The 26,042-nt window shown below is 57.4% G+C and overlaps 1 protein-coding gene and 1 long non-coding RNA gene across 2 annotated transcripts; one reads left to right on the top strand and one right to left on the bottom strand.

Moving 5' to 3' along the window:
- Positions 1-1,569: 1,569 nt before the first annotated feature.
- On the bottom strand, positions 1,570-26,042 carry GRK2 (G protein-coupled receptor kinase 2). Its single transcript, XM_020968170.2, is given in 22 exon segments — positions 1,570-3,188; positions 3,423-3,536; positions 3,722-3,858; positions 3,951-4,113; positions 4,316-4,411; positions 4,495-4,561; positions 4,679-4,779; positions 5,049-5,115; positions 5,496-5,603; positions 5,701-5,795; positions 6,095-6,225; positions 6,311-6,389; positions 6,480-6,579; positions 6,690-6,781; positions 7,232-7,283; positions 7,863-7,924; positions 8,213-8,287; positions 8,496-8,597; positions 8,911-8,984; positions 10,326-10,402; positions 25,356-25,858; positions 25,860-26,042. Coding segments are annotated over 22 exon segments (2,643 nt in total). The 3' UTR covers positions 1,570-3,023.
- Positions 6,712-10,663, top strand: LOC144455402 (uncharacterized). Its single transcript, XR_013484149.1, has 2 exons — positions 6,712-6,800; positions 6,957-10,663. It is a non-coding gene; the product is annotated as an uncharacterized LOC144455402 (long non-coding RNA).

The raw sequence follows: 26,042 nt of genomic DNA, 5'->3' as shown, positions 1-26,042 counted from the left end.
ACCATACCAAGAGCACTCTCTGCAAGGGAGCCGGCCAGAGGGTCGAGCACCGGCCAGAGGGTCGAGCACCAGACAGCGGAAGGATCGACGTCTCTGTCAGACAGCAGTGCTTAGTAACCACTTGTCGGATGAAATGATGAGTCACAAGCAAGGAGGTGGATGAGAAAGGGCAGAGGGCCGCCCCCAGCTCTGAGCACAGGACCGATCATCGTCTCAGGCGGAGGACCGACCCCTCCCCCCCCCTTCTCCAGAGCTCAGGAAACATTTGGTGCCTAACAGCACCAGACAGGAGCCAACGTGCTAGGCAAGAAGGAATAAGCATGAAGTGATAATCCCTGCCCTCGAGAGCTGACAGTCTCCCAAGCAAACAACCACAGGGTGACAGGGCCGTGGAGAGGAGGTGAGGTCCGAGCCAGAGGCAGGCTGCTGCCAGCAGCTTTCTCACGATTATCCACCTGCAGCGCCTTCTCTGAAAACCAGCCCCTCCTGGCGGGTCAGCTGTGCCCTCGTCCCTTGGATCGTTTGCAGGCACTTTGGGGGAGGGGGTGACCTCTTTTTCCCATTTCAGGGAATTGCCCCTGTTTGCTCTCTTCCTCCCCACTTGGAAAGTCCCTCATCTTGCCTCAAATTAGAAATCAGGTTACCTAACGTTGTATTGGTTTTTAATTAATTGGCCTCATTTGATTGTTTTTAATGTATAAAAGTCTGTCTCCTCCATTACTCGGGGTCTAGGCCCAAGCTGAAGAGGTCTGGTCCGGTTTGTTGGGCAATTGGTATGTGCTACTTAATTGATATACTTGGGGCAGCTAGGTGGCACAGTGGATAGAGCACCAGCCCTGAATTCAGGAGGATCTGAGTTCAAAACCGACCTCAGACACATAACACTTACTAGCTGTGTGACCCTGGGCAAGTCACTTAACCCCACTGCCTAGCCAAAAAAAAAAAATTGATATGTTTGAAACGCTGAAGCTGCTCCCTCAGTTGTTTCATCTTTTACCCACCACAGGAGGCATCTGCTCAAGATCATATAGGCAGTCAACACAGGTCATTCTCTGCCTCCCAAACCCTGGGCTCTTTTCCTGGCACATGTCTCACATGTTTTACAGTTGAGGAAACTGAGTCAAGAGAGGTGAAACTGCTTGCCCATAGCACCAGCTTATAGGTAGTGGAGCTAGGATTTGAAGCCAGAACCTTTGATCATGCCACCATCACCACCATACCCTTACTCTCTGGCATCTCTTCCCTGAGTGAAGGGTAGAGGAGGAAAAAGGAAGAAGGTCTCTTGGGTGTGGGTAGTGGGCCTGGAATGGGGGGAGAGGCTGCTGCCCCTGGGGCAGATGGAGATGGGCAGGCTGGTGTGCAGCAGGCCTGGCCCCTCGGCCACGGGTCCTCACATGCCCTCTCAACATTGTGGACACCAGCACCTGAGCATCTGAGGGGACACTGCATCCCGTGGCAAAGGCGAGTTGCCCGTTCATCCTTTCTGTGATTACTCCTGAGCCTCCCACTCTGCCCCAGTCAGGAGAACATTAGACAGACACAAGTCACAAAGACCATGCAGACAGGTACCCTTTTTTTTTTTTTTATAAAAACTCAATCTTTTTTTTTTCACTCTTTAAAATCACATTCAAAAATCGGCAAAGAAACGCACATGGAGTGTTGGTGGTGGGGAGGTAGGCGCGATGGTAGCAGGGGCATCACACATAGACCCAGCCCCGGGCGGGGAGAACATCACACACTGCGCAGCGGTGGCAGCAGCAGCAGCAGGACGGGTAGGAGGGAGGCTGGGAACATGCGGTGGGCACCCAGGAAGGGACTTCAGCATGGGGGCCAGGGCAGGGCCACAGGCACCACCAGCCCCTGGGGAGACAGTGACAAAGTAACACTGGCCCCAACCTGGGCAAGGAAGGGGCTCAACACTTAGCTATGGGCCCCACCGGGCACTGGGGCTCCTGCGGCCTCGATCCTAAATCCTGTGGGGGGGGGAACGGTTAGGACACAAGTTTTCTTTCTGGGCTCACCAGTGAAACATGTGGCTAAGCCTGAGACTTGCTCCCCTGAGACACGCACGAGGCCTGGTCCATTTGGCACAATCCGGGAAAGCTTGCAAGGCTCCTGCCAAGCAAGGCAGAGGCATCGGTAGGGCAGGGGCATCGGTAGGCATGGGGAGGGGGAAGGGTGAAGTTGATACCACGGCGGTGCTTGGCACAGACTGGCTAATCTTGCTCAGCCGTGTGGCTCCTCCAGTTCAGGCCAGAGCCTGCCTTCCTGAATGGTGCCAGAGCCAGGGAGTTGGCACACGGAAGCTGATGCCCTCAGCAGAGGTGGCAAGCCAGGAGAGGACACATGGTGATCCCATGGGCAGGGAAAAGGGGAGGGGGGCAAAGGCGGGTCCCCTGACTTTTGTAGGGGCGCTCGGGCAGCAGTCCTATCAGGGCACTGTGGTGGAGAGCTTCAGGTAGGACCCCGATCCTGCGAGCTCCCATGACTGAAGCCCTGAGTGGCACAGTTAGGGGGCACCCAAACCTGCTAGCTCTCCTAGCAGATACAACTGTGGGGATGCAATGGCTGGGGCAGCATGGGCACACGCACGGCTCAGTCTGCTGGGGTGCCCAGGTGGCATCTGAGACCACGTGGCCTCAGCCACTTCACAGGGAAAGGAAGAGGCTTGCCCACGGGAGATGGGACGGGGGAGAACTGGACTGTCTTCTCCCGTCCCAGGAGGGGCGTCAGGCCTTTCCCCAGATCGAACCCTGCCTGGTCCCTGCTAGAAAGACACGGAAACGGCCACCTCCCGGTCCCAGGGCACAGTCAGAGCAGCGGTGCTACATGGCCTCGGTAAGAGGAGGTGTAGGGGACAAGCAGGCCCCTTCCACAGGGCCAGGCAGGGCCACAGGAAATCACAATAATTAGAAAATCAAACCTTTTCCGCTTGGCGGGAAAAAAAATAATAAAAATTCCACAAAATAAATTAGAGGTTCATAAAAGGTTGGGCGGGGGCAGGCGGCCAGACGGGCCGGGGGTCAGAGGCCATTGGCGCTGCCCCGCTGCGTCAGCGGCATCTTGCTCAGCTCCACCACAGGCGACCGCGGCTTGTTCTTCATCTTGGGCACCCGCTGCACCAGCTGCTGGGCCTCCCGGCAGGCGTCCCGCAGCTCCTTCTTCCACTGGACCAGTTCCGGGTCGCTCTGCTCCCCGCCCCGGCCCAGCCCAGGTCAGCCAGGGAGGCTGAGGCGGGGAGACCCCCGTGCCAGCCTCGCGTCCCAAGTCCAACCCCGCAGAGGCCCCAGGAAGGCGCGCCCCGTTCCCGCCGCCCCCCTCCTTCGTTTTCAGAGGCCGAGGCAGTCCCAGGCGGCTGCCCAGTGGCAGCCCCCTCTCTCTGTACCACGTGGCCCCTAGGCCTGGCCCCTCCCCCGACTCACGTCACACTGCAGGATGAACTGTTTGCCGCCTCGGATCTTGAGCAGGATGCACTTCCTCTCTTTGATCTGGGTCTCCTCCACTGACTGAATCTCCTCCATGGTCAGGAGGCTCTGCTGCAGAGGCCCCACAGAGGGAACGGTGAGGCTGCTCAGACTGCAGCCAGCCTGCCCGGCCCAGGGCGTCCGGGGCGACGCCAAACCGGCCTGGCCCGGGTGGGTCGGGTTGGCTCAGCCCAGCTTGGCCCAGCCCGACCCGGCCCCGCCCGGCCCCGCCCAGCCCAGCCCTGCTCCTTCCTTACCGGCGCCTCGCCCTCGGCCCGCCACTCAAGCCTATTGGGGAACAGGTAGAAGTAACGCCGCTGCCACTGGGTGAGGAAGGGGTTGCCCATCTTGGACATGTAGCCATGCATGATGCAGTCTTTGCCAAGGGCGTAATCTAGGGGTACAAGAGAGGGAGGCCGTGGTAGAGACTCCGCCCCGGGCTGGGGGGCCTCTGGGCAGGAGCCCCGGGGCAGGGCAGGCGCTCACCGTCCTCATGGCCCAGCTGCTTGTTCTTGGCTTTCTTCCGGGCCTCCAGCCGGTCAGTCTCAGAGTTGACCGTGTCAAAGACTGTCTCAGCCACTTCTTGTTGCCACCGCTCTGAGATTGTGAGGGGGAAGTTTCGGTACAGCTCCTGGTCACTGTCCAGCAGCTGCACGAGAAAGGGCAGACGTCAAGGTTTCACGCGCCGGTTCAGTGACGCCACGGCCTCGGGATGGCAAGAGGACGTGGCTCTGCGCTGGGGCTAGACTCCCGCATTCACTGGCTCCCTGGCGGCAGCTGCTGAGGCGGTCCTGAGCATGGGGGCTTCTGGGCCTCTCCACCCCTCTGCCCCCAGGGCCCAGCCCCCATACCTTGATCCCTTTCGTGTCTTCCTCATCGAAGGAGCCGATATCGAAGGCGTCAGCAGCATTCACCTCGCCTCGAGGTGGGATCAGGGGCGGAGGATACTGTCACAAGGAGACCAGGCTGTGCCATCCCTGCTGGGGGTGCTCAGCTCGCTGTCCATCCCCAGCCTCGCCCACGCTCTTACCTTCTGCAGTAAAACCATCTGCCAGTCCACACTCTTAAAGAATGGGTCCTCCTTCACCTCCTGAGCCCTGTTGGTGATTGGGGGAGGGGCAGGACGACCTTTAGAACTCTGTCCCCCGCCCCCATCCCTGGCCTCGCCCCCTGCCCAAGCTGAGCTGCAGCAGACGCTCGGCGCGCCCACTCACCCACGGCCGAGGCAGCCCAGCCTCCGGTTGACATCCCTTTGAAGCAGTCCTTCCAGAAGGGAGCGTAGTTCTGGTGAAAAGGACTCAGGCAGCTCCACAGCCTGCAACAACACAGGGGCAGGAGGCCGCGGGGGTCCTCAGCAGATCACGTGGCATCCGCCACCCAGCCCCTGCCCTACTGGCACACCCCACAGGCCCCAGGAAGGTCTCCACGGGCTGATCCCTCCCGATGACCGGCACTTATCCCGTCTGCCCCCATGTATGTGCAGGAGACAAGCGGCCACCCTGCTGCCCCAGTGGGGGCTCCGGGCTTGGGCTGCCCATCCCTGCGGCCTCCCTCGAGGGGCTGGCACCAGCCTCCCGTGCTCACCATCGTCAGCGTCATGCGGTCGATCTCATGCTTGTCCTTGGTTTTGTGCTGGCGGAAGGGGCTGTGCCTGGGCGGGAAAGGTGGCCGGCCACACGAGGTCAGCAGGCTACCGAGTACCACCCCCCAGCCTCCCCTCCCTCTGCCAGGCCAGCTTCCCCCTGCAGATGCAGCTGCAGCTCCAGGCAGTGACAGAGCCCGTGCTGATTCTGAACCTAGCGCTGTCCTGACCATCTTCCCCATGAGCCTCCGCTCCTCCGTTTGTATAAGCAGGCCTTCCACGGACCCCAAGGCCACACCTGCTCCCTCACTCTGGGAGGCCGCAAGGACCCCAGGGCAGGGAGGCTGGAGGCCATTCTTACTGCCTCCTTCTCCAGCTTTTTTCCCTGGCTCCCAGAATGCTCTGCAGGATCACGGTTCCCAAGGCACAGTCAGGGGCTGCCCACTCACCCTCTCAGCAGTTTGAAGAGCATGCAGCCCAGAGAGAACCAGTCGGCACTGCTGTCGTAGGCGACGCCCTTCTGCAGGACCTCGGGCGCCATGTAGCCGTGGGTGCCCCTGCGGGGACACGGGAGCCAGCGTAAGAGCCCAGGCTAGGCTGGAGGGAGGGGAGCCTGGGGCCTGCTGGGGAACACGCAGGGGGGCCCATACTCACACGCTGGCGTGAGGCTTCTTCTTGGAGAAGTCACAGGCCAGGCCCAGGTCAGAGATGCGCACGTGACCAAACTCATCCAGCAGAATGTTAGCAGGCTGTAGGTGGGACACACACAGCTGTCTAGGGGCTGGGCAGCAGGGGACCAGGAAGGGGAGGTCCCTGGCTGGGGGGAGGGGAGGCTCAGGGGCACCAGGAGCTCTGGCCGGGGCAGCCAGGGATCACGTGCAGCATGAGAGGGACGGTGCTGGCTTGGACAAGGACGGAGGAAGGGCGGGGAGCCTGCCATGGTCATGGGGCCTCCCGCCACTTTCTGGAGCCTGACAGGGGGCACGAGACGCTGCTCAGGGGCTGGGGGCGTCGCTGGGCCTGTGGGGGGTGGAAGGGCTTCTCCCACCTTCAGGTCTCGGTAGACCACAAATCGACTGTGCATATGCTCCAGGCCCAGGATGATCTCGGCAGCATAGAAGCGCATGTCTGACTCCGAGAAGACCCCATGCTGGGAGAGATGGTAGTGTAGGTCCCCGCCTAGGGAAGGCCAGAACACGGAGAGGCTGGAGCCTGGGACCCAGGCAGCCAGGCCCGAGGGGAGGTCCCAGGAGGGAGAGCTCACCATTCATGAGATCCAGGATAAAGCTGAGCTTGTCGGGAGTGTGGAACGCGTAGGACATGCAGACGATGAAGGGGCAGTCCTGGGGGAGGCAGAGAAGAGAAGGATGAGAGGAGGGTACCCAGCGCTGAGCCAAGGGGGCAGGGAGACCCCGTCCCGATGCCCAGCTCACCCCAGTGCTGACGAGAGAAAGCATGATGCGCTCATTCAGGGCCAGCGTCTCCCCCTGCTTCATCTTGATACGCTTTTTATCCAGACACTTCATGGCGTACCTGGGAGGGGGAAGGGACCAGAGCTAGGGGCGTCTCCCTCCCCTCTCCCTTCGGGGTCCCCTTGATCCCCTCTCCTGGCTGCATGCCGGTCTGAAGCCAGGGCCACTCACATCTTGCCCGTGTCGGCTTTCCGGCAGCCGTAGACCTCCCCGAAGCCACCACGGCCGATGATTCGGTGCACGCTGAAGTCATTCATGGTCAGCTGATGGAGGAGAGGCTCGGTGAGCGTAACCCAAGAGGCCTCACACCCCTCCCCTTACCCCCCTCCCCCCAGCTGAGGCCCTAGTACCACGGGGCCTGAGGGGCCTATGGCCCCGACATCCCGCTGCCTCCAAAATGCCAGCGCATTTGTCTCTTTCTTCCCTCTGCTTTCCCAGGACCCCCTAGAGCCAGACTAGAACCCCGTCTTCTCCCAAGGGAAGGACAGGAGCAACAGCTGCCCCTGGGCTCCAGGTGATGGCTCTGGAGACAGAAGAGCAGGGTTCAAAGCCTGCCTCTGTGTGATCTTGGGCAAGCCCCTTCCCTTCTCTGGGTCTCAGTTTCCCTATCTGTAAAACGAGGGGTTGGCTTGACTCCTCTCAGCTCTGTGACCCCTGAAAAAGGCCCTGAGGCGCACATGACCCTGGGCCTCTGGCTCCTAGCGCCTACTCACATGGATGTTAAGCTCCACGTTCTTCCATTGGCAAAACCGAGTGAACTTCTCACTGAAACAGAGAGGGCGGCCGTGGCCACAGTGAGCCAGGCTGCTGGCCCGGCCCGGCCTGCTTCCCATGCCCATCCTTGGAAGAGAAGGAAGCCTCACGTCTCAGCAGGGAGACATGGGGGGCCAGGGTGGCAGGGAGGGTCCAGCCCTCTCCTGGGGCGCCTGCTGTCCAGAGGCACCCCAGGGGTGCAGGAGGCCGGCGAAGGGACCTGGCTGCCCTTCTTCATTCTCATTTATATGACCCCAGCCTGTAACCATTAGCATGTCGAGCACTGTGGCCTGAGCACAGCCCAGTGCAGATGTGCTGGCTGCCAAGGCTTCCTCCTGGAGTCTGAAGAGCTCACAGCCTAGTTGTGAATACGAGCCTCCCTGCCGTAGGCGTGCCCTGAGCAGATCTGGCAGAGCTCAGACAAGAGGACACCACATGGGTCTGCCTGCCTCCAGGGGGCCTCCCAAGGCCCGGGCCCTCACTCTGTGCTACCCAGGCTCTGCTCTCTGCCCAGGCTTTTTTTCCCTTCCTGCCTCTCCTAGACTTTCTACTTTCCCCTCTATCTTCTCCCACTTTGACCCTCAAACTTACCTCTCAATGAATTTCTGGAATACGTTGTCCCGAAGCCTCTGGCAAATCTCCTCAATGTATGGCTAAGGAAAAAGGCCCCAAGCCCAGGACTTAGGGAGGGTCTCATGATAGGGTACAGGCCCCAGACCTTAAGATGGCCCAAGACATCTGCTGGAGTGTGGTAGGGTGACATTATCTAAGGCTCAGCCTGGGACTGCCCACCTCTAATCACACTGTGTAAAAGGATATGGACCAACCTGATGGTGGCAGGGGCAGGGTCAAGGGCTAGGATGGGAAGGACAAAGGAGGCCTACAGCAGGCTGGGGCGCTAAGGCAGGGTGGGGATGGTTGGCAAAAACACAAGGACCTACCTGGAACAGGTCAGGGGGTATCTGCTTCTTCAGGAGCCGGCTCTGTACATGCTCAGTGGCACTCTTGGAGAAAGGCTAAGAAAGGGAGATGGGTGACTGTCAGTTCTGAGTCCACGAGAGCCCTGGGCTCCCCTCCCCTCTTCCAACTCAAAGCCCACCCCTTCCCAGTGAAGAATCACTTGGGAGATTCTGGGTTAGCCTGGCCCAAGGCAACAAAGATATTTCTCCTACCAGGGCTGATGCAAGTATGGATTAGAGGGTCAGAGGTTGGCTGGGCACTCACATGGGAGCAGGACAGCAGCTCCTTCATGATGTACGAGTCAAAGATCTCTCGGCTTTTGATGGCACGATCCTCCTCTGAGTCTAACTTCTCGTATTTCTTGATCTGATCAACAAATCCCCAGGAGTCATATAGGGTCCCTGCTCCAGTATCAGCCCATGCAAAAGGTTTCCCTCCATGACTTTCTTTAGCATTAATATCTGTACTGTTCTTTGGGGCCTGAACATATGTCATCGGTGGCCACAGCGTCCCATATATTCTGGAGAGGGCTTTCTGCCAGGTGGAATGAACAAGGAAGGCAGGTCCACAGCCAGGAGATCCAGGCCCCATCTGACAGCAAGGACCCCACCCCTCACCTCAGCCAGAGCAGAGCTGAAAGGAGGAGGTGGCTCCCCACTGAGGCCAGGTTCCCACCTACCTCATCGTAGAATTCCACCAGGGGCTTGGCTTCCTCCATGTGGTTCAGGCAGAAGTCTCTGAAGAGCAGGTAGCCTGAGAGTACAGGTGAGGAAAGACACAGGTGAGGAAGATCCTCCACTTAATGGAAGCGCGCGCGCGCGCGTGTGTGTGTGTGTGTGTGTGTGTGTGTAAGTTATAGATCAGAGAAGACTTCTAGATGAACTTCCTTACTTTCAGATGAGTAAACTGAGGCCCACAGGCAGGACACCAGTGGAGAACAGGGACACAGCCAGGTCTATTCTTGGTATCAGACCATGAAGCCATCCACACCATCCTTACCACATCCCCACCCCCACCCCATGGACACGCTAGAGGGGTCTTTCACATGGAAACCGGCTCTGTGGCCCTCTCTGGCAGCCACCCCAGGATGGAGGAGAAGGCTGGGGGGCCCCTGCGGTCAGCCAGGAGCACCTTGGGAAAGGAATGTGGGGACAAAGGGTGAAGGAAGGGGGGCCTGTCAGAGATCAGAGCTGGAAGGGGCCTCAGGGACCACCAAGCCCAGCCCTTCCATTTTACAGAGGACAGAAATGGGGCCAAGGGATGGAAGTGGTTTGCCCAAGGTCATGCACCAAGGGCAGAGCATGGACTCAGGTCCCAGCCCCGCACTGCCTCACTGGGGCTCACTTCAGAATTTCCTCACCCGGGGAAAGGGGCACAGTCATTCTAACTGAGCAGTGTGCCTAGAGGGGAGGCCGAGAGCCAAGGATTCCTTGACCTCCGCCATCAATCCCAAGGCACCATTGTGGGCTGACCTCTGCCTCCTGTTCACAGGACACTGCTGACCAGACTCTTCAAGGAAGGTGGGCATTACCCACAAGCCTCTTTTTGAGGCTCCCAACTGTCCACAAGGTCAGGTCGAGGTGAACCCTACCGCCATGGAAGGGGCACAGATGCTGGCCAGCTTTCCTGGCTTCTACACGATTTCTTGCCAGGGAGAGGCAGGGAGGGAGAGACTTAGCCAAGGTCGTGTGGGAGGGCTACATCTGGGGATAGGTCCTGGCAGTTGGGGGGGGACCCTCCAGGCCTCAAGCAATCTGTGGGCCCCCCCCCAACGATGGGATGGGCCTTAAAGGCTAGAGACTAGGCAACAGGAGCAGAGCAGCTGGCCAGCAGCCGGCAGAGCCTGGGCCCCCTCCACAGGAAGGGCCCCGCCCCTTCCTGTTGGTCCCACCAACGGGCCTTAGCACAGCTGCAGCCTTGGCCAAGGGGAAGCTGCAGCTCAGAAAAACAAAAAACCCAAGGAGGAGCTTGCCCAGCCTCCAGTGGGGAAGCAGGCCCCCCGGGGCACAAGTGCTCCACAGGGCCACCGTGGCTCCAAGTGGGGCCCAGGAGCCAGGCCATACCTCCCTGCTCCCGCCACCCACCCTCACTCACCAAGCTTCTGAGAGAAAATCTTCTCAAAGGTCACTTCCCCTCGGTCTTCAAGGTACTTCTGCATGACACTACGGATGCTGTGGGGGAGACAGCAGAGAGTGAAGGGGGGACAGGCTGGGCAGGGCATCAGCCAAATACACCCATGGCCCCAAGAGCCCTGCTCGTTCCCCAAGGAGAAGAACGGCGCCCACCACGGTCCACAAAGGCTGGCTGCGCGTGATGTGCGTGCTGTTCACTGACCCTCAAAACAACTGCCTGTGAAACCATGCCTCTCTTTGTATCCCTAGCATGTGGCACACAGTAGGCAGTTAATAAATATTAGCTGACTGACAACACTCTCCCCGAGAACAGGGACTGTGTTTCCGCCTTTCTCTGCATCCCCAGCGTTTGTCACATGACCTGGCACACAGGTAGCACTTCATAAATGCTTGCTCACACAGAATCCTGCGAAGCAGACACTGCGTATCATTACCTCCGTTTTATGGGGAGAAAGCTGAGGCAGAAAGGTTTACTGACTGCCTAAGGTCATCCAGTGAGGAAGGGCGAGAGCGAGGATCAGAACACAGCTCTCGGCCCATTCCAAATCCACTTACTACGTGCCAGGCCCTGCTCGAACCCTGGATTCTGCAAACAGCAAGAACAGTCGCTTTCCTCAGTGAGCTCGCATTCTCCTGAGGGAGAGCACGCGGAAACAGCTCGGCACGGACAACACACACACACAGAGTAGATGGAAGGCCATTTGGTAGTGGTGGTGCTGGGGAGGCGGGAGGGGTCTCCTGCAGAAGGTGGGGAAGGAAGGCCCAGAGCCAAGGTGAGAAGGGGCAGCACTTTAGCCTCCTGCTAGAGGCAGGGAGTTCAAGGCACACGTCTGAGGCGCCCAAAGACTGGCCCGGCCAATGGGAGCGCCTGCTTGTGCATCCCAGCTCCTGCCCTCGGGGAGCTTATCATCCAGCAGGGAGCGGAGGTCCAAATCCCAACTTCTAGGTGCTGCATCTCTACAATGCTTAGCAGCGGCACCCAGCTCAAGAACTTTGGGGGGCGAGGGGTTCACACCCACCTGGGGAGCTCAGGGAAGGCGTCATGGGCCATGTAGAAAGTATGGGGACGGAAGTACCAAAAGGTAAGGCGAGGCCCCTTTGTGGAGGTCCTGGATCGCCAAGCTGAGAGGCCTGGATGGCAGAAAACCACTGAACTGGGTCAGGGAAGAACATGACGGCTGAGAATCCAGTCATTACAGTCAACTGGGCAAGAGGCAGAAGATGAGGATGGGGCCAGTGGGGATGGAAAGTAAGGAATGGAGGAGAAGAGACACAGGAGGACAGAAGCAGAAGCGGGCCTTGGGGGCCTGATGGCTGGCAGAAGGCAGCTCCACTGGCAGGAATAAGAATGCAGGTAAGGGGCAGGTCTGAGGAAGGCCTGAGGCTACCCTGGGCCCTAGCCCTCAACAAAACACAGCAGTCTCCATGCTGGGAGGGAGGGGCCTCCAAGATGGAATCCAGGCAGGACCTGGCCTAGAGAGCCCTCCACCAAGCCCTCACCATTACGCCTTTGGGCAGCTGCTCTCCTCTTATGATGGATCTGACCAGAATTCCAGGCCCTCTGCCTGCTAAGGCTCTCCCAGGACAGACTAGATTATAAGCACCTTGAGGGTAGGAACCGTGCTCTTCCCCCCAGTGCCTCACACCCAATCAGCACTGGCATTCAGCCTTTCAGCTGGGACAGCTGCTGCACCAGACAAACCTGGGAGGAGCCCAGGGCTGCCCCAACACCAGGAAGCTCCTGGCCTCAGCTTCCCGAGGCCCCTCAGAAGACCATCCTTAGCTTGGAAAATGGCATCATGCCATGAGATCACAGCCAACAGGGAGCAGCCGGCCAGGGGAGGAAGCCAGCCTAGAGCTTGGATTCTCATCCCAAGGCTGCCGGCACACGCAGTCGTGGCCTGGCGGTCTCCTCCTCCCCCATCCTGATCTCCACAGGCAGCAGAAGCTCTCCTGCCTCCCTCTGTGGGCTGCTGTTCTCACTCCACCCATTCCGCGCTCTGTCTCCGGGTCCTCTCACTGCCCATCCCTCACCTCGGCTTCTGGGAATCCCTCATTTCCCTCCAGATTCCAGTCAAGCCCTACTGGAGAGATGAGGCCTGTGCTCCTTCACTTTGCCCAAACTGCCTTGTATTCATCTTCACAGAGACGTGCACATATTACTATTTTCTTCCCTGTTAGAGTGTAAGCTCCTCGTGGGCAGGGGCCGTTTCACTTCACTCTCCTGCCTGCTTACCCCAAAGCTGGCTCCAGCAGCACCCGACTCACTCCGAGCCCTCTCGCTTGCCGGACACTGTCTCGGAGGGGCCGGGCTCTGCCCCTCCACCTCCAGTTGCTGCTCATGCCTTCTCAGGGTACCCGCTCCTCCTGGCACATCCCCATACCTGCTTCCCCCACCACTCTCCCCGAGGTGACCTCACCCACTCCAATGTCAGCATCCTTATCCTGCCAGTCACGCTCAGCCCCGCCTCCTGCTCATCCCCATATGCAATCAGCTGCCACGCCACCTGTCCTGTCCTCTCCTCTCCTCCTCAGCGCCTCTGCCACCCTAAGCCAGGCCCTTGTGGCCTGTCACCCTGCCGTGCTACCGTCCGGCCTCCTGGCTGGCCTCTCTGTCTCTATTCTGACAGAACTGCCAAAAACACCTTCCTAATGCACCGATCTCATCACATCCCCTTCTTGCTCCAACGCCTTCAGTAGCTCACAAACCCTCAGGGCTGGAAGGCCCTTCAGAAGCCACACGTGAATAGGGATCGACAGCATATGTGGTCACCTGGCCGAGGCTCAGAGACCCACTAAAAGCCATGGCTGACTTCTGGACAGCCCTGAGCACAACCAAGTTGTTCCTTCCACATGGCTCGAGTCTGACCCACTTTGTGCCTTCCTTGAACCCTAGAACACCAGCTCACAGCCCCCACTCTTCATCCTCATGTGACTCGGCCTCTAGTCCCCTCGCTATCTCAGCTGCCTTTCGCTGGACATTCAGGCTGGTCAACGCTTCCTGATAATGGCACCCAGAAGTCGACCTGTTCACCCGGTGTGGACTAAGGCTGCATCGTTATTTCTCACCTGCCGCCAGAACGGCTCACCCCGTAAGATGCAGCCAGCTCAGCGACCCCTCCCCAGGTCATCTCAAGTCTTGGCTGGCCTACACGCGTCTAAAAGCCCCTTGGTGCTCCCCGCGGCAGGGGCAGCCCGGCACTCGGCACCATGCCTGGCACACAGCACCCACTTGGTCTCTGTTTACTGACTCTGGCCCCAGGAAGTCTCTGACGAGTGCCATGCCGCTCTGGACACCCGGGCTTGTCCCTTTCCAAGCACAGTGTTGTCTAGCCGTGTCTTCTTCATGCTGTATTCACACTGTTGATTTCTTAAACCCAACTGGAGAATTTGACATTCATCTCTCTTAAATTCTGCCTCTCTAGACCAGCACAATGGATCTCCAATTGCTTGGACGATTTGCTAATGGAGGCTGTTCGTAGCCCAGTTCCTTCCGTGCCTTTTCACATAATTTTTTTCAGTAAACACCTTCAGAATGATTTCAGTCTCCTCTGTCAGGCTGGCTTCCCTGCCTGAGCCACACTCCCCTCTCCTCTGCCTCTGCCCTGAAGCCTTCCAGCCAGACACAATCCCTTCCATCTCTCAGAGCATTTTGTTCCTTAACCTGTTCTATTCGTGCACATTTCTTCTCCCGCGCTAGCAGACTAGGAGATACTTGAGGGCAGGGATGGCGCAACCTTCTATCCTTCTCTACCACCCAGCCTCGGCACACAGCTTTACAGGTAGGGACTTCATAAAAGGGGGTTGAATCCAGATGACTCAATTTCTCTTCTACACTTGGAAATGACAAGAGCTGTGCGCTCTGGGTCATGCAGGGAATGTGATGGTGGCCTACATGAGGCCTCGCTTGACACTCTCCCTCACTTTACTTGGCACAGCCTCCTTCTCTGGGCCTTCACAACACTGCTGGCCACTGCCCCTCCTCCTTCTCCCTTTTCCGGCCTGCCCGTGGATGTCTGTCTACTTTCCCCTCTCTAGACCCTTTCTTACCCTCACAGGGGTTCAACACTTCCAACACCAGACCCTCTCCTGAGTGCAGCCCCACAGTGCCGAGATGTCCCAAAGGCCTCTCCAAGCTCCCCATCTCCCCCTAGGTTATGTTCTTCCAGGCTCTCCTGTGCCAGGGGCTCCCCCATCCTTCACGTCACTGGGGCTCGGCCTGGCCCCTGCTCCCCACTCACACAGCTCCACCCGGCTCCATCTTCCCTGAGCACCCTCACCCTGCTCTTCAGCCCATCCTCCACAGGCTGACAAGTCCAGGTCGGATACAGTCCCTCTTCACCTCAGCCTCTGGGAATCTTGAGCTTCTTCCCAGGCTGGGCTCTGGGAAGCTTCTCCTGGTCCGCTCCCCACACTCCCCCGCTGCCTTCTACCTTCTTTGTATGTGCTTACTGATGCACATTTTGTCTCCTGGGATAGAAAGTAAGCTCTCTGAGGCCAGGGCCATTTCTGCCTTTGCCCGCTTAGAACCTAGAACAGTATATGAGGCACCATAACTGCAGCACTTAAATTCTTAGTGTGTGTGTGGGGGGGGCGCACTGGACTGAAGGGAACTGAGGAGTCTCGATGCCACTCTTTCTAGCATATGCGGGAGCTCTTCTCTTTTGCCCTGGGCCCTGCCTGGGCCCTTCCCCAGGCTTCACACACTTCCTCATGTTTCGCCATACCCTTCTGGGGTGTGAGGTCATCTGATGCAAACCGGGGGATGGGGAGGATGGAAATGCTTTGCGTGATGGCACGCGTAGAATCTATAGCAAACTGCTTGCTTTCTCAAGGAAGAGGAATGGGAGGCAGGGAGGGAGGGAGAGAGGCAATTTGGAACAGAAAATTAAAAAAAAATTATGTTAAAAATGTTTTACCTGAAATTAAGAAAAAAATACCGGGGGGGGGAATCAAGTGAAACAGAGAGAAGATTAACGAAATAAAGACCTTCTCCCCAAATTCCCAGAAAGCACATGGTCTAACCTACCTTCTGGCATATCCCTATCACACCCAAGCATGCTGGGGCCTTCTGGGAACCCGGGAAAACACTCATTTGGTTAGAACTCTCATCAACCCCTTGACACAGAGAACCCCCCCCCCCCAGCGAGGAGGCTGGTATCCCAGTGGTGTTCTAGGGCTGTCACAAAGGCGAGTGAAGGGGCCTTTGTCATTTTTCCCACACCATCCTTCCAAGGCCTGTCCTGAGGCCAGCAATCAATAAGGGCTGAGTGAGAATCAGACACTCGGCTCAAACCTAAGCCAGGCATGAGGTCACTGGCCTGCTCCCTAACACTCGTCTTCCTTCGGCCAGCTAGGACTCGACCATAGGACCCTGGGACATTTCGGCTCCTGAGGCCAGAATGTGGGGCCTGGAGTGGATGAGATTCTGTGACTCTGCTCCCTCCTCTCGGGTCCCCCTCATATTCTATGCTACTGTAGGGGATCCTGGTCTGAGTGACAGGCAGACATCCCCCCTCCCCTCCAGAAAGAGGCAGGGTCAGGATCCCTCCCCCTCCACAGCCTAGGATAAAACATCTCGCCACCCATAAAATGAACCCCAAGCTCCCTTCCAGCTCTTCATGACCCCTGGGGGGGTCTGTCCTGCCCCACACGGCTGTGGGGCACAGAGAGAGAACAGCCCATAGCTCACAGCACTGCCCTGTGTGGGAAAAGACTACTTCCTCCCTCCCCAGCCCAGTGTGTGGTTAAACTGACTGGGGGAGGAGGGCTTGGGGGACCATTGTGGGCGGAGGTGGGGAAGGGAGAGGAAGAAGGAGCACTTCCTGTCCTCTGTCTCAAAGAGGAAAAGAAGGCCTTACTACTGCAAAGCAGGTGGCCCTATGAGGCTGAGGGCAGCTGAGAAGGGGATCCCCAGGAAGCTAGAAGCCTTCCCAATAAGATCAGGGGGGAAGCAAGGATCTCCATTATCCCCATTACGACTCAATACTGTCCTAGAAAATGCTATCTACAGCAATAAGACAAGAAAAAGAAATGGCCGGAACAAGCATCAGCAAAGAGGAAAAAACAAGCCTACGACTTTTTGCAGATGACATGACGGTTCACTTAGAGAACCCCAGAGAGTCAACTTAAAAAAGGACTTAAGCAAAGTTGCAGGATACACAAAATAAACCCACATCCATCATCAGCATTTCTGCACATTACCAACAAAACCCAGCAGGAAGAGATAGAAAGAGAAATTCCATTGAAAATAACTGCAGATGCTATAAAAGACTTGGGGGTCTACCTGTCAAGACACACACAGGAATAAGATGAACACAATTACAAATAAAAGACGGATCCAAAATAAATGGAGAAATAGTCATTGCTCATGGATAGGCCAAGCCAACATAATAAAAATGACACTACTGCATAAATTAATTTACTGATTCAATGCCACACCAATCAAACCACTAAAGGATTACTTTACAGAGCTAGAAACAACAACATAAAATTCATCTGGAGCAACAAATGGTCGAGAAGAAATGAGTCATTTTTTTTTTAAGAGGAAGAAAGAGAACCTCGCATTATCAGATGTCAAACTATACTACAATCCATTAGTCATCAAAACGACCCGGTCCTGGGCGGCAGCAGAGAAGCTGATGGATGGGGGGGCGCGGGGCCCCAGGAGCAAACGGGCACAGCAGCCCAGTGTGCGATAAACTCAATGATCCCAGCTACCGAAGCAGGCGCTCGCCATTTGACAAAAACCATTGGGGAAACCGGGCAGCAGTCTGGGAGAAACGAGGTAGAGACCACCACTCCCCACCATGTACCAAGATGAGCTCCAAACGGGGGCGTGATTTAGACATGAAGGGTGAAAGAAGCAAATCAGAGGAGTGGGCAAGAAACTGCCTGGCGTGTCTCCGGAGAAGGGAAGAGGTCATGACCAAACAAGGGAAAAAGGCTCAAAGGAAGGAAAACAGGATCGTTCTGATTATACAAAATTAAAAAGGTTTTGCACAAAGAAAACCAATACAGCTAAAATGAGAAGAAAAGCAGGAAACTGGGGGGAAAACTTTGCAACAAGTTTCTCTGAAAAAGGTCTCATTTCTAAGATATAAAAGGAACTGAGTCAAATTTCCAAGAAAAGAGTCATTCTCTAATTGATAAATGGTCCAAAGATAGGAACAGACAGTTTACAGAAGCAGAAGGCCAAACGATCAATAGCTATGTTTTTTAAAAATGCTCTAACTCAGAGGTGTCAAACTTGCAGCCCAATGGCCTGAGGAGCAAAACTCTTGAGTGAGGCAGGAACTGGGAAACGTTGGATTTGATACGACTGCTTTAAATCACTAACAATTAGAGAAATACGCATTAGAACAACTCCAGTTAAAGTGACCGAAAAAGAACAGGACAGATGGTGGAGGAGCTATGGGAAAGCAGGCACACTGCTCACCACTGGTGAGGCTGTGAATGAGTGCAGCCACTCTAGAAAGACATGTGGAACTGCGGCCAAAAAGCCACCAGACTGGGCATACTCTTTGTCCCACAACACTGCTACCAGGCCCATATCTCAGAGAGCAAAGGAAAGGGGTACAATGTTATCTACTGCAGCTCTTTCTGTGGTGGCAAAAAGTTGGAAACTGAGGCAATGCTCATCAACCGGGAAATGGCTAAGCAAGCTGCAGTGTGAGATCATTATTGTGCTATGAGAAATGACAAGACTTGGAAAGACTTATACGAACCGATGCAAGGTGAAGTGAGCAGAACCAGGAGAATAATTTCAACAACCATACCGGAAGACAGCCAACTCTGAAATCATGCTCAGTAACTCTGGTCAGCACAATGACCGACCACGATTCCAAATTCCAAAGGCCCCACGATGGAACAGCCCCCACCTCCAGATGAGAGAACGGATGGCCTCGGAGGACAGACTGAAGCACGCTTTCTCTTTTTCCTTTTTTTTTTTGATATGGCTAATGTAGGAATTTGTTTTGCATGATTACACATATTTGGGATGGTTTTCTCCTTGCCTTCTCAATGGGTGGAAGGGACAAAATTCGGAACTGAAAATAAAGTCAAACTGACTTTTTTAATAAGAGGGGGAGGTCCTGATTGTTTCTGGCCATCTTGTCCCACAGTCTGGCCTGGAAGGATGAGCTGGCTGTGGTGTAAAGGTGCGACACCCAGAGCCTCTTCTCAGCTTTGGGCTCCAGAACCCAAATTCAGGATCTGCTATTCCCTGCCCCAAGGCTGTGGCTCTGGTGCTCCCCGGGCTGGGCAGCAGCCAGCTCCCAGCAGCGTCCCAGGCCAGGCTCCCCGAGTCTCCTTCAGGCTTCTCACATCTGGGCTGACTCTCCACCTCAAGGGATTCTGCCTGAAGAGCTGCAGAAAAGGCCAGGGAGCTTCACGGCTGCTGCCTTCATCCAGGGGCCCCCCCGGACCCCGCCTCCTCAGAAGCACCACATCTTCTGGGGCAGCTTATTAATATTTCTCAGTGACTCTCCTCAGGACTGACGGAATCTCCCAGGAGCCTTCCTTGGCTGGGTAGGGAGAATGGCCCCAGCCCTGCGGTCTCGGTCGGATGGTTCCTGAGACCTTGGGATAACTCCCTTGCACCCTTCTTCAGGATGACCCGCACACCTCGCAGGTCTCACAAACACCCTGGAGGCCGATCATTCCCATTTTGGAGATGAGGGGATTTGGAGCAAAAAGGGCCTTGGGAGTCCAAGTGTCTCATTTTCCAGACAAGCAAACTGAGGCTCTAAAGCGTGGAGAGGACTTGGGTTCCAATCCTGCCCAGATGCACCTAGTGCGACCTGGGCAAGTGCATCTCTTAGCCTCTGTGGGCCTCAGTTTCCTCCTCTGTAAAATGAGACGGTTGGTCTCGACAGCTGCAGGTCCCTTGTGGCTACAAATCTGAACAAAAGGGCATCGGGCAGAGGGGAAGAGAAGCCTGGAAAGGCTAGCCCTCTCCCCATCCGGGGTCAAGCCAGCCCCGTGCCCACGCACCCCGTGTTCCCACGTCAGGGGTGGCGCTGTCTCCATCCCTGGTGCTTTCACAAGCAGAGTCTCCAGGTACTATTCCGGGAGCAGGGCGTCAGCCTGGCCCAAAACCACCAGCGCATCGAGCTGGGCCACAGGCCGCGACGCGGAGAGCCTTCGCTGAACTAGAGATGCCGAGGCCAGAGGGCAGAGCCAGGAACACGAGGACACAAGGCCCAGAGAAGACCGACGGCTGCAGTCCAACACGGTATAAAAACCACTTCTGGGGCGCCTCCAAATCTAAGCCCCTTCCCAGGCAGCCCTGCTTCCTGGGTCCGGGCCACGTGAAGACTTCCACGTGAGAAAAATCCACTTGTGGAAAGAGGTGACTCCTTGCTATGTCAGAGCCTGACAGGCGACATTATCAGTGCTACACCCCATTCGTCTCATTTTTAGGGCAGTGTGGACTGAAAATAGAAGAACAATAACTCACCGACATAGCCCAATTTATCTGGACTGTGAAGGAAAGGCAGCCCTCTCCCTGGCTACAGCAGATGGAGAAGCCAGGGCACAGGTGCCTGGTGCGCTCCCCACCGAGGGGAGGATGGAGTCAGGTGGCCTGCCCTGGAGGCAACAGGAGAGGAGACAAGAGCCACGCCCACTCCACCTGGAGCCTCTGCCTCCAGAACCTTCCCCATGCTCGGCCATCCTCGGCTGAGACACTCCTCAGAGGTCCTCCACTTTAAACCTCTCCTCTTCCAGACGAGGCCTGGACCAGCTGGTCTGGCTTCATTTTACAGATAAGGAAACTGAGGCTGAGAGCCAAAAGGGACCTGAGACATTGAGATAAGGAAGCAGAAAATGGGGGGGGAGCTACCCAAAGCTTCTAAGCATCGACTAAGAGGCCTTCCTTTTACAGAAAGAGAAACTGAGGCTGAAAGAAGGTGCGAAAAGGGACTGCTACATGTCATCCAACCTCCTCAGAGAGGGATGAAAGAGGCCTGAAAGGTTCCCGCGGGAGCTGAGCCCTGCTCCAAGGCTCTTTCCATGGGCCCCCCGGCCCTCCCCTTCTCTCTGGGGCCCGTCGCCCTGACGTGGAGCCTGGCTAGCCGCACCAAAGCGGCGTCTGCTCTCCTCCATCTCCCCTCCCTCTGCTCCTGTCTCTTTCCTCTCTGTCTTTCAATTCCTGCTCCAATCACTCTCCTGAAAGCAAGGCTCCAATGGCATGCCCACTGCTCGCCACTGCTCCCCGCTGCCCCGGGCCACCCGCAGCCTTAACCACTTCCTTGCGTCCTCCCAGGCAATGTCCTGCTCCTTGCAGGGGCAGGGGCCAGACTTGGAACTCCCCACAGGATAGGCCCTTGGTCAATTGAAGCGCAGCTCTGACCGTGTCAGGTGTGTCCCCCACTAAACGCCTGGGGCTCCCTAGTACCTCTAGACCAAACACAACGTCCATCACAACCACAGGACCCCACCTGCCTGGGCAGCCTTTTTCCACCCTCCTGTCCTTCCCAGTCAAACAAGGCCTTCCACGTCCCATCCTTCCCTGCGTTGCCTTCAGGAGAGAATTCCCTGTCTCTTCACTGTACCTCTAAGGCCGCCCAAACCTCCTCACCCAACCAGCCAGCATTTATTAAGCGCTTCTACGCACCAAGCTTTGTGGCAACAAAGCCAAAATGAGAGTTCCTGCCCACACGGAGCTTACATTCTAATGGGGAAGACAGCACAAACATATAAATACATACACGCACATATGTAGACACCAAGTCCCGCTTAGGAAGAGAAAGCACCATAGCTACAGGACAAGGCCCACGCAGGAGATGACCCGGTCTTGAAGGTAGAGCATGCTAGGCGTGGATCACAGCCAGTGCAAAGGTGTGGAGATGGAAAGCGTAAGATGTGGAAAGATGGACTAGGCCAGGCTGGCAAACAGGAGCCCACATCTGATGCCACTGGGTAGAGTGAGGGGATGAAGGAGGGGCTATGCAGGAGTCCAGGGGAGAGGCAAAAGATCAGATGCAGGAAACACGTGGTGATCACATGGGTGGGGAACGAGGCCAGAGGGGCAATGCTACCTGCCCAGTCAGTGAGGGGGAGACGGCTGGGCCTCCCACCAAAACACCTGGCTTTTATCTGGGGTACACCTCCAGTGAGCTGAGAAGCAGGGCCCTCCCCAGGACACGGTGGCTGGGCGATGTTGGACAAGTGGCTCAGACTCTCTGTGCAGCATCAGAGAAGGTACCAAACCTCTTGTGGGAAGGCCCCGATCTAGGACCCCTCCGTAGTCGCCATACCCCAGGGCCTGGCAAAGTGCCTGCTACACAGGCAGGAGGCATTTAATAAATGCTCACTAATGGATCAGGATTTCAGCCAGGCCTGGAAGTCCAGGAGCCTGCCGAGCATCTTCAACCCCCTGCCATTGGGGAGCCATGACATCAACTTCCTAGAACTGAGGGCTGCCAAGAGCCCCCGTCCAGACCCTCGAGGCCCACCAGAGGCACCCTCAGTGGCAAGGAGAACCTCCCAGGGCAGGTGGGGTCCAGGGACTCCTGACTCAGGCAGGGGGGAGACAATGCCTGGAAACATCTGGGCTTCTGCTGAAGGAGCCCGAGGTGAGAACGACGCTGGAAAGCACCCCAGCAGGGGCAAAAGGGGAGAGGCAGAAGCTTGGGAGGTAGCGAAGAGTTAACAGGAGAGAAGGCACTGAGGGAAAAGAGGGACAGGAAATAGAGAAAAGGTCAGGAGGAGGAAATAAATGGGAGGAGAGACCAGGAAGTGCCCAAGACGAAGGAAGGCCAGGGAAGCCCGTCGTGGCCAACAGCATGAGCAATGTCCCAACAACATCAGCAGGAAGGGAAGGGAAGGGACGGCAACCCTCGGGCTCCTCAGTTCCAGAGCCGTGTAGGGGGCCACTGACAAGAATTCGATTGCTGAAGCTTCTGAGGAAGAGGAGGAGCACTGGTGGGACCAGGTGGGCTGGGTCACCAGAGTCCAAGAGAGGTGACCGAGAGGGTGCTCTGCCAGGCCCCTGGCACTCCAGGCTGCCCCCTGAGCTGAGCTATTCCCTCAGTCCCCACCAGACAGGGACAGATGGAGATCAGAGCTCCTTCCTGTGGCCTTTCCCTCCTCTTCCTCCTGAAAGCACCTCTCTGGATCCATGACCCCACCTCCTCCAGCTGCCTTTCTGCCCATGTCTCCAGCATTTTGCACCTGCCTACCATACAGGTGTGAGCCTAAGGAGCTTAAGGCAGTGGTGAGGGAGAATGCAGGTTGGCTGCTGGGCCTCTTTCTCTCTGCCCCTGCCCATACCAAGAAGGGGCAAAGGATACCATCATTCACTCCCCTGTTTAAGGGCAGGCCCAGAGATCTAGAATCCCAGGGCAAGCTGGCCCATCCAGGGGAAGAAATGAGGACTCCAGCCAGCTGCCCTCATGGCTGGAACAGCCAGCTGCACTGTCTGGACGGGGGGATGAGGGCACAACTCCGTCTGCCAGGCACAGGGAGACCACAGTGTCTGAGGGAAAGGATCCTGAACCCTGGAAGGGCGGAGGCTGGGGCTCTGCCACTGCCTGTGTGGCCCTGGGTGGGACTTGCTCCTGAGCCTCAGTTTTTCTCACCTGTAAAACAGGCACAAGACACTTGACAAGCATTTCCCAAAGTATTCCTGTCTCTCTCACATGGTTGTTTTAGGATGAGAGGAGACAAGAGGCATATAAAGAGGCATCCAGGAGACGTTGGTCTTGTCCCAGGACCCCAGACACAGAGCAGGACGGGGTCTCAAAGGCCCCTGAGGCCAACCTGCCCCCTGCCTCCATCGCTCCCTTCCCTGTCCTGTTTCAGTCATCTCAATGGAGAGAACAGGAGCATGGCTTTAAAGCTGGGACCTGAGACACGACCAAGCCCTCACTCATTCACAGAGGAGGAAACTGAGACAGTTAAGGGAAGTGACCTGCCCAAGGAGAGGGGAAGCCAGGCCAAGGGGGAGTGAGCGGCCCCCCCATGCTCCTGACACTTGAGCAGCATCCCATCAGATCCCAGAGGTCCCCACCCAGAGGTCCAAGTGACAGCTGCGTCCCCAGCTTCCTCCTTCCCCAGCTTGGCAATTTCTGAACTTGCTGGGCCCCATCTTGTCCTTGTTCCCTGGGCCGCCCCGTGCTCACAGTAAGCCCCAGTTCCTGTTTTGAGAAATCTGATCACCAGAGTCAGAAAAGAAAGGGGCCCCCAAGGGAGGGCAAATTCCCCTCTCTGGTCCCTCACGCTCAGTCAATCTGAAACCCAGTGACTGGAGATGCCTGTGAGCAGAGGAGAGTACGCCCCAGCACACTTATGGGCACCCCAGGCCAGCCTCAGGGGCTCACTGTTCATCACTGGCCAACTCCGGCACCCACGACTCTCCCTTTGACCCAGCCAGCCCGCTCAAGGGTCCAGGCAAAACACAGTCACACCCAGAGTGAGCTCACGCCTCAGAATCCTGACCCAGGCACACACCATGCGTCCAGGGAACCTGCTGGGCCTGACACCCCATTATCTGGGATGGGCTCTCAAAGGGCCAGACCAAGCTCTCAGTTTACAAATGACAGCAGGGACCTGCCACCCCTGGGGCACCCGTGTCCCAGCTGCTACATGGAATCATCAGGCAATAGCCGTCCTACTGTAAACACGGCCCAGGAGGGAGGGGGAGGAAGGCCTCCAGCCTTTCCAGGTACCCCTGGGGAGCCAGGCCAAAAGGTGTACGGGAAGGCCTGACGTCACAGGTGTTTCTTCCAAGTGTAACAAATATATGGCATCTGGGTCCACACTAATGCATTCATACACTCCCTGCTGGCACCCGAGTGGAAGAGGTTTTCCCTCCAGCAGTCTGGGGGTGCTATTTACATCGGCCACATCCATCCCCTCACCCCATCCCCTACAGATTCCCCTTTCTTGGGCTTTCACCTCTGGTTGAAAGACAGAGACTCCTCAAACCCAACTCCAAGGGTATAAAGTACCCCAGGAGGCCACTAAACGTGTGCCTTCTCCCCTTCATGTCATCCCTCAGGACAGGTACTGCCTGAAATGCCATCTTTGGCCGAAGGTTAGTGGGGAAGGGAGAGGCAGGAATTAGGAGAAAGTCCTAGTCAATGATGTGAGTTGGTATTATTGAGGAAGGCAGGGGAAACTAAACAGGTTCAGGGCCAGGCCAATAGGAAACTCTCTCTTGATTAGAATGTAAGCTCCTTGAGGGCAGGAATTGGTACTATTTTTGTCTTTGTATCGCCAATGTTTATCACAGTGCCTATTGCAGAGTAAGCACTTAATAAATGCTTATCACTGATAGTAAAAGGGTAGAGAGTAGGTTAAAGAGGGAGGTCTAAGAAGGAGAAATCACACAGTTATAGTAGAGGAGGAGAAAGAAGGCTGAGTAGCAGATAGAGTGAGCATTTGGGGGGAGGTTGGAGGTAAGACGTGTGTGGGAGGGGATGAGAGGTAAGAAGCCCGATTTGTAAGGGGCTTGTAGGGGAGGGTGGGGGGTTAGGTGAGTCTATGGGGTGAAATAAAGGGCTGAGGATGGATGAGGGTTGCTAGGCAATGAGAAGTTTGAAGTGGACACGGGGGAGGTGTGAGGAGTAAAGGATGTGGCCTGACAGCCAGCACGGACTGTGGGCAGCGCAAAATGGACAGTATGGGCTGGCCGGCATGAAGAAGAAGAAAGGGCTGAGAAGGACCGGCGAAGGAAACAAGTATGGGGGCCATGGCCACTGGGGTGCTCGGGGTGACAGTCAGGGACGGAGGGAGAGAGGGGGAGAGGTGTGAGGGCTGTCCCGAGTTTAGGGTCAGGGTCAGGGTCAGCCTTGAGCCTAGGGTCTGGGATCAAGCTTAGGCTCAGTTTCAGGCTGGGGGAAGTTGCAGGGTCAATTTCAGGCAGGGTCAATTTCAGGCAGGGCCAGTTTCGGGGTCAGTTTCGGGTAGGGCCAGTTTCAGGGTCGTTTCAGGGGGGCTTCCCCCGGGGTCCCTTTCGGAGCGGGTTTCGGGGCGCGCCTCTCACCTGGGCTCGGGCAGCAGGATCTTCTTGCTGGCCCGCGCCGCCGGCGTGGCCTTGCTCTTCTCCATGGCCATCAGGTAGCTCACGTCGGCCAGCACGGCCTCCAGGTCCGCCATCTTGTAGCCCCCTTCGCCGCCCTGGCCGTCTCGGCCGCCGCCGCCCTGGCGCTCGTGGACCTCCACGTCCCGCACGGCGAGGCCTTCCACCCGCCGCGGCCCGGCCCGGCCTCCCCGGCCCCGGCCTCGGCCCCGGCCCCGGCCCCGGCCCCGGCCTACACGCGGCGGCGCCGCCCCATGACGCCCGCGCCCGCCGCTCCGCCTCCTCCGGCTCCCGCTCCGGCCCCGCCGCGGCCCCCGCTCCCGCCCCGGCCCCGCTCCGGCTCCGGTCCCGGGCCCCGCCTGCGCAGCCGAGCACCACCCGCCCGTCAGACCCGGCCGCCGCAGCAGCCACGGGGCGAGGGGGGGCGGCGACTGGGGGGGGCCCGACCGGCGCCCAGAAAGAGGAACGCACCGAGGAGGAGCTGCGCCCCCTGCCGGCCGAGGTCGTGCGCCGCCGCGGCCCCCCGCTGGGCGCCGCCGCGCCCCCTGCCGGCGGGGTCCGCGGCGTCCGCGCTGGGGCGGCTGTGGAGGGGCGGGGGCGCGCAGAGCCAGAGTTGCGCCCCCTACCTACTGCCGTAGGTCTGACTCGCAT

This window comes from Phascolarctos cinereus, unplaced genomic scaffold, assembly GCF_003287225.1.
Source record: "Phascolarctos cinereus isolate Bilbo 61053 unplaced genomic scaffold, phaCin_HiC Scaffold_9;HRSCAF=440, whole genome shotgun sequence".
NCBI lineage: Eukaryota > Metazoa > Chordata > Mammalia > Diprotodontia > Phascolarctidae > Phascolarctos > Phascolarctos cinereus.
This window is presented reverse-complemented; position numbering and strand designations above follow the sequence as displayed.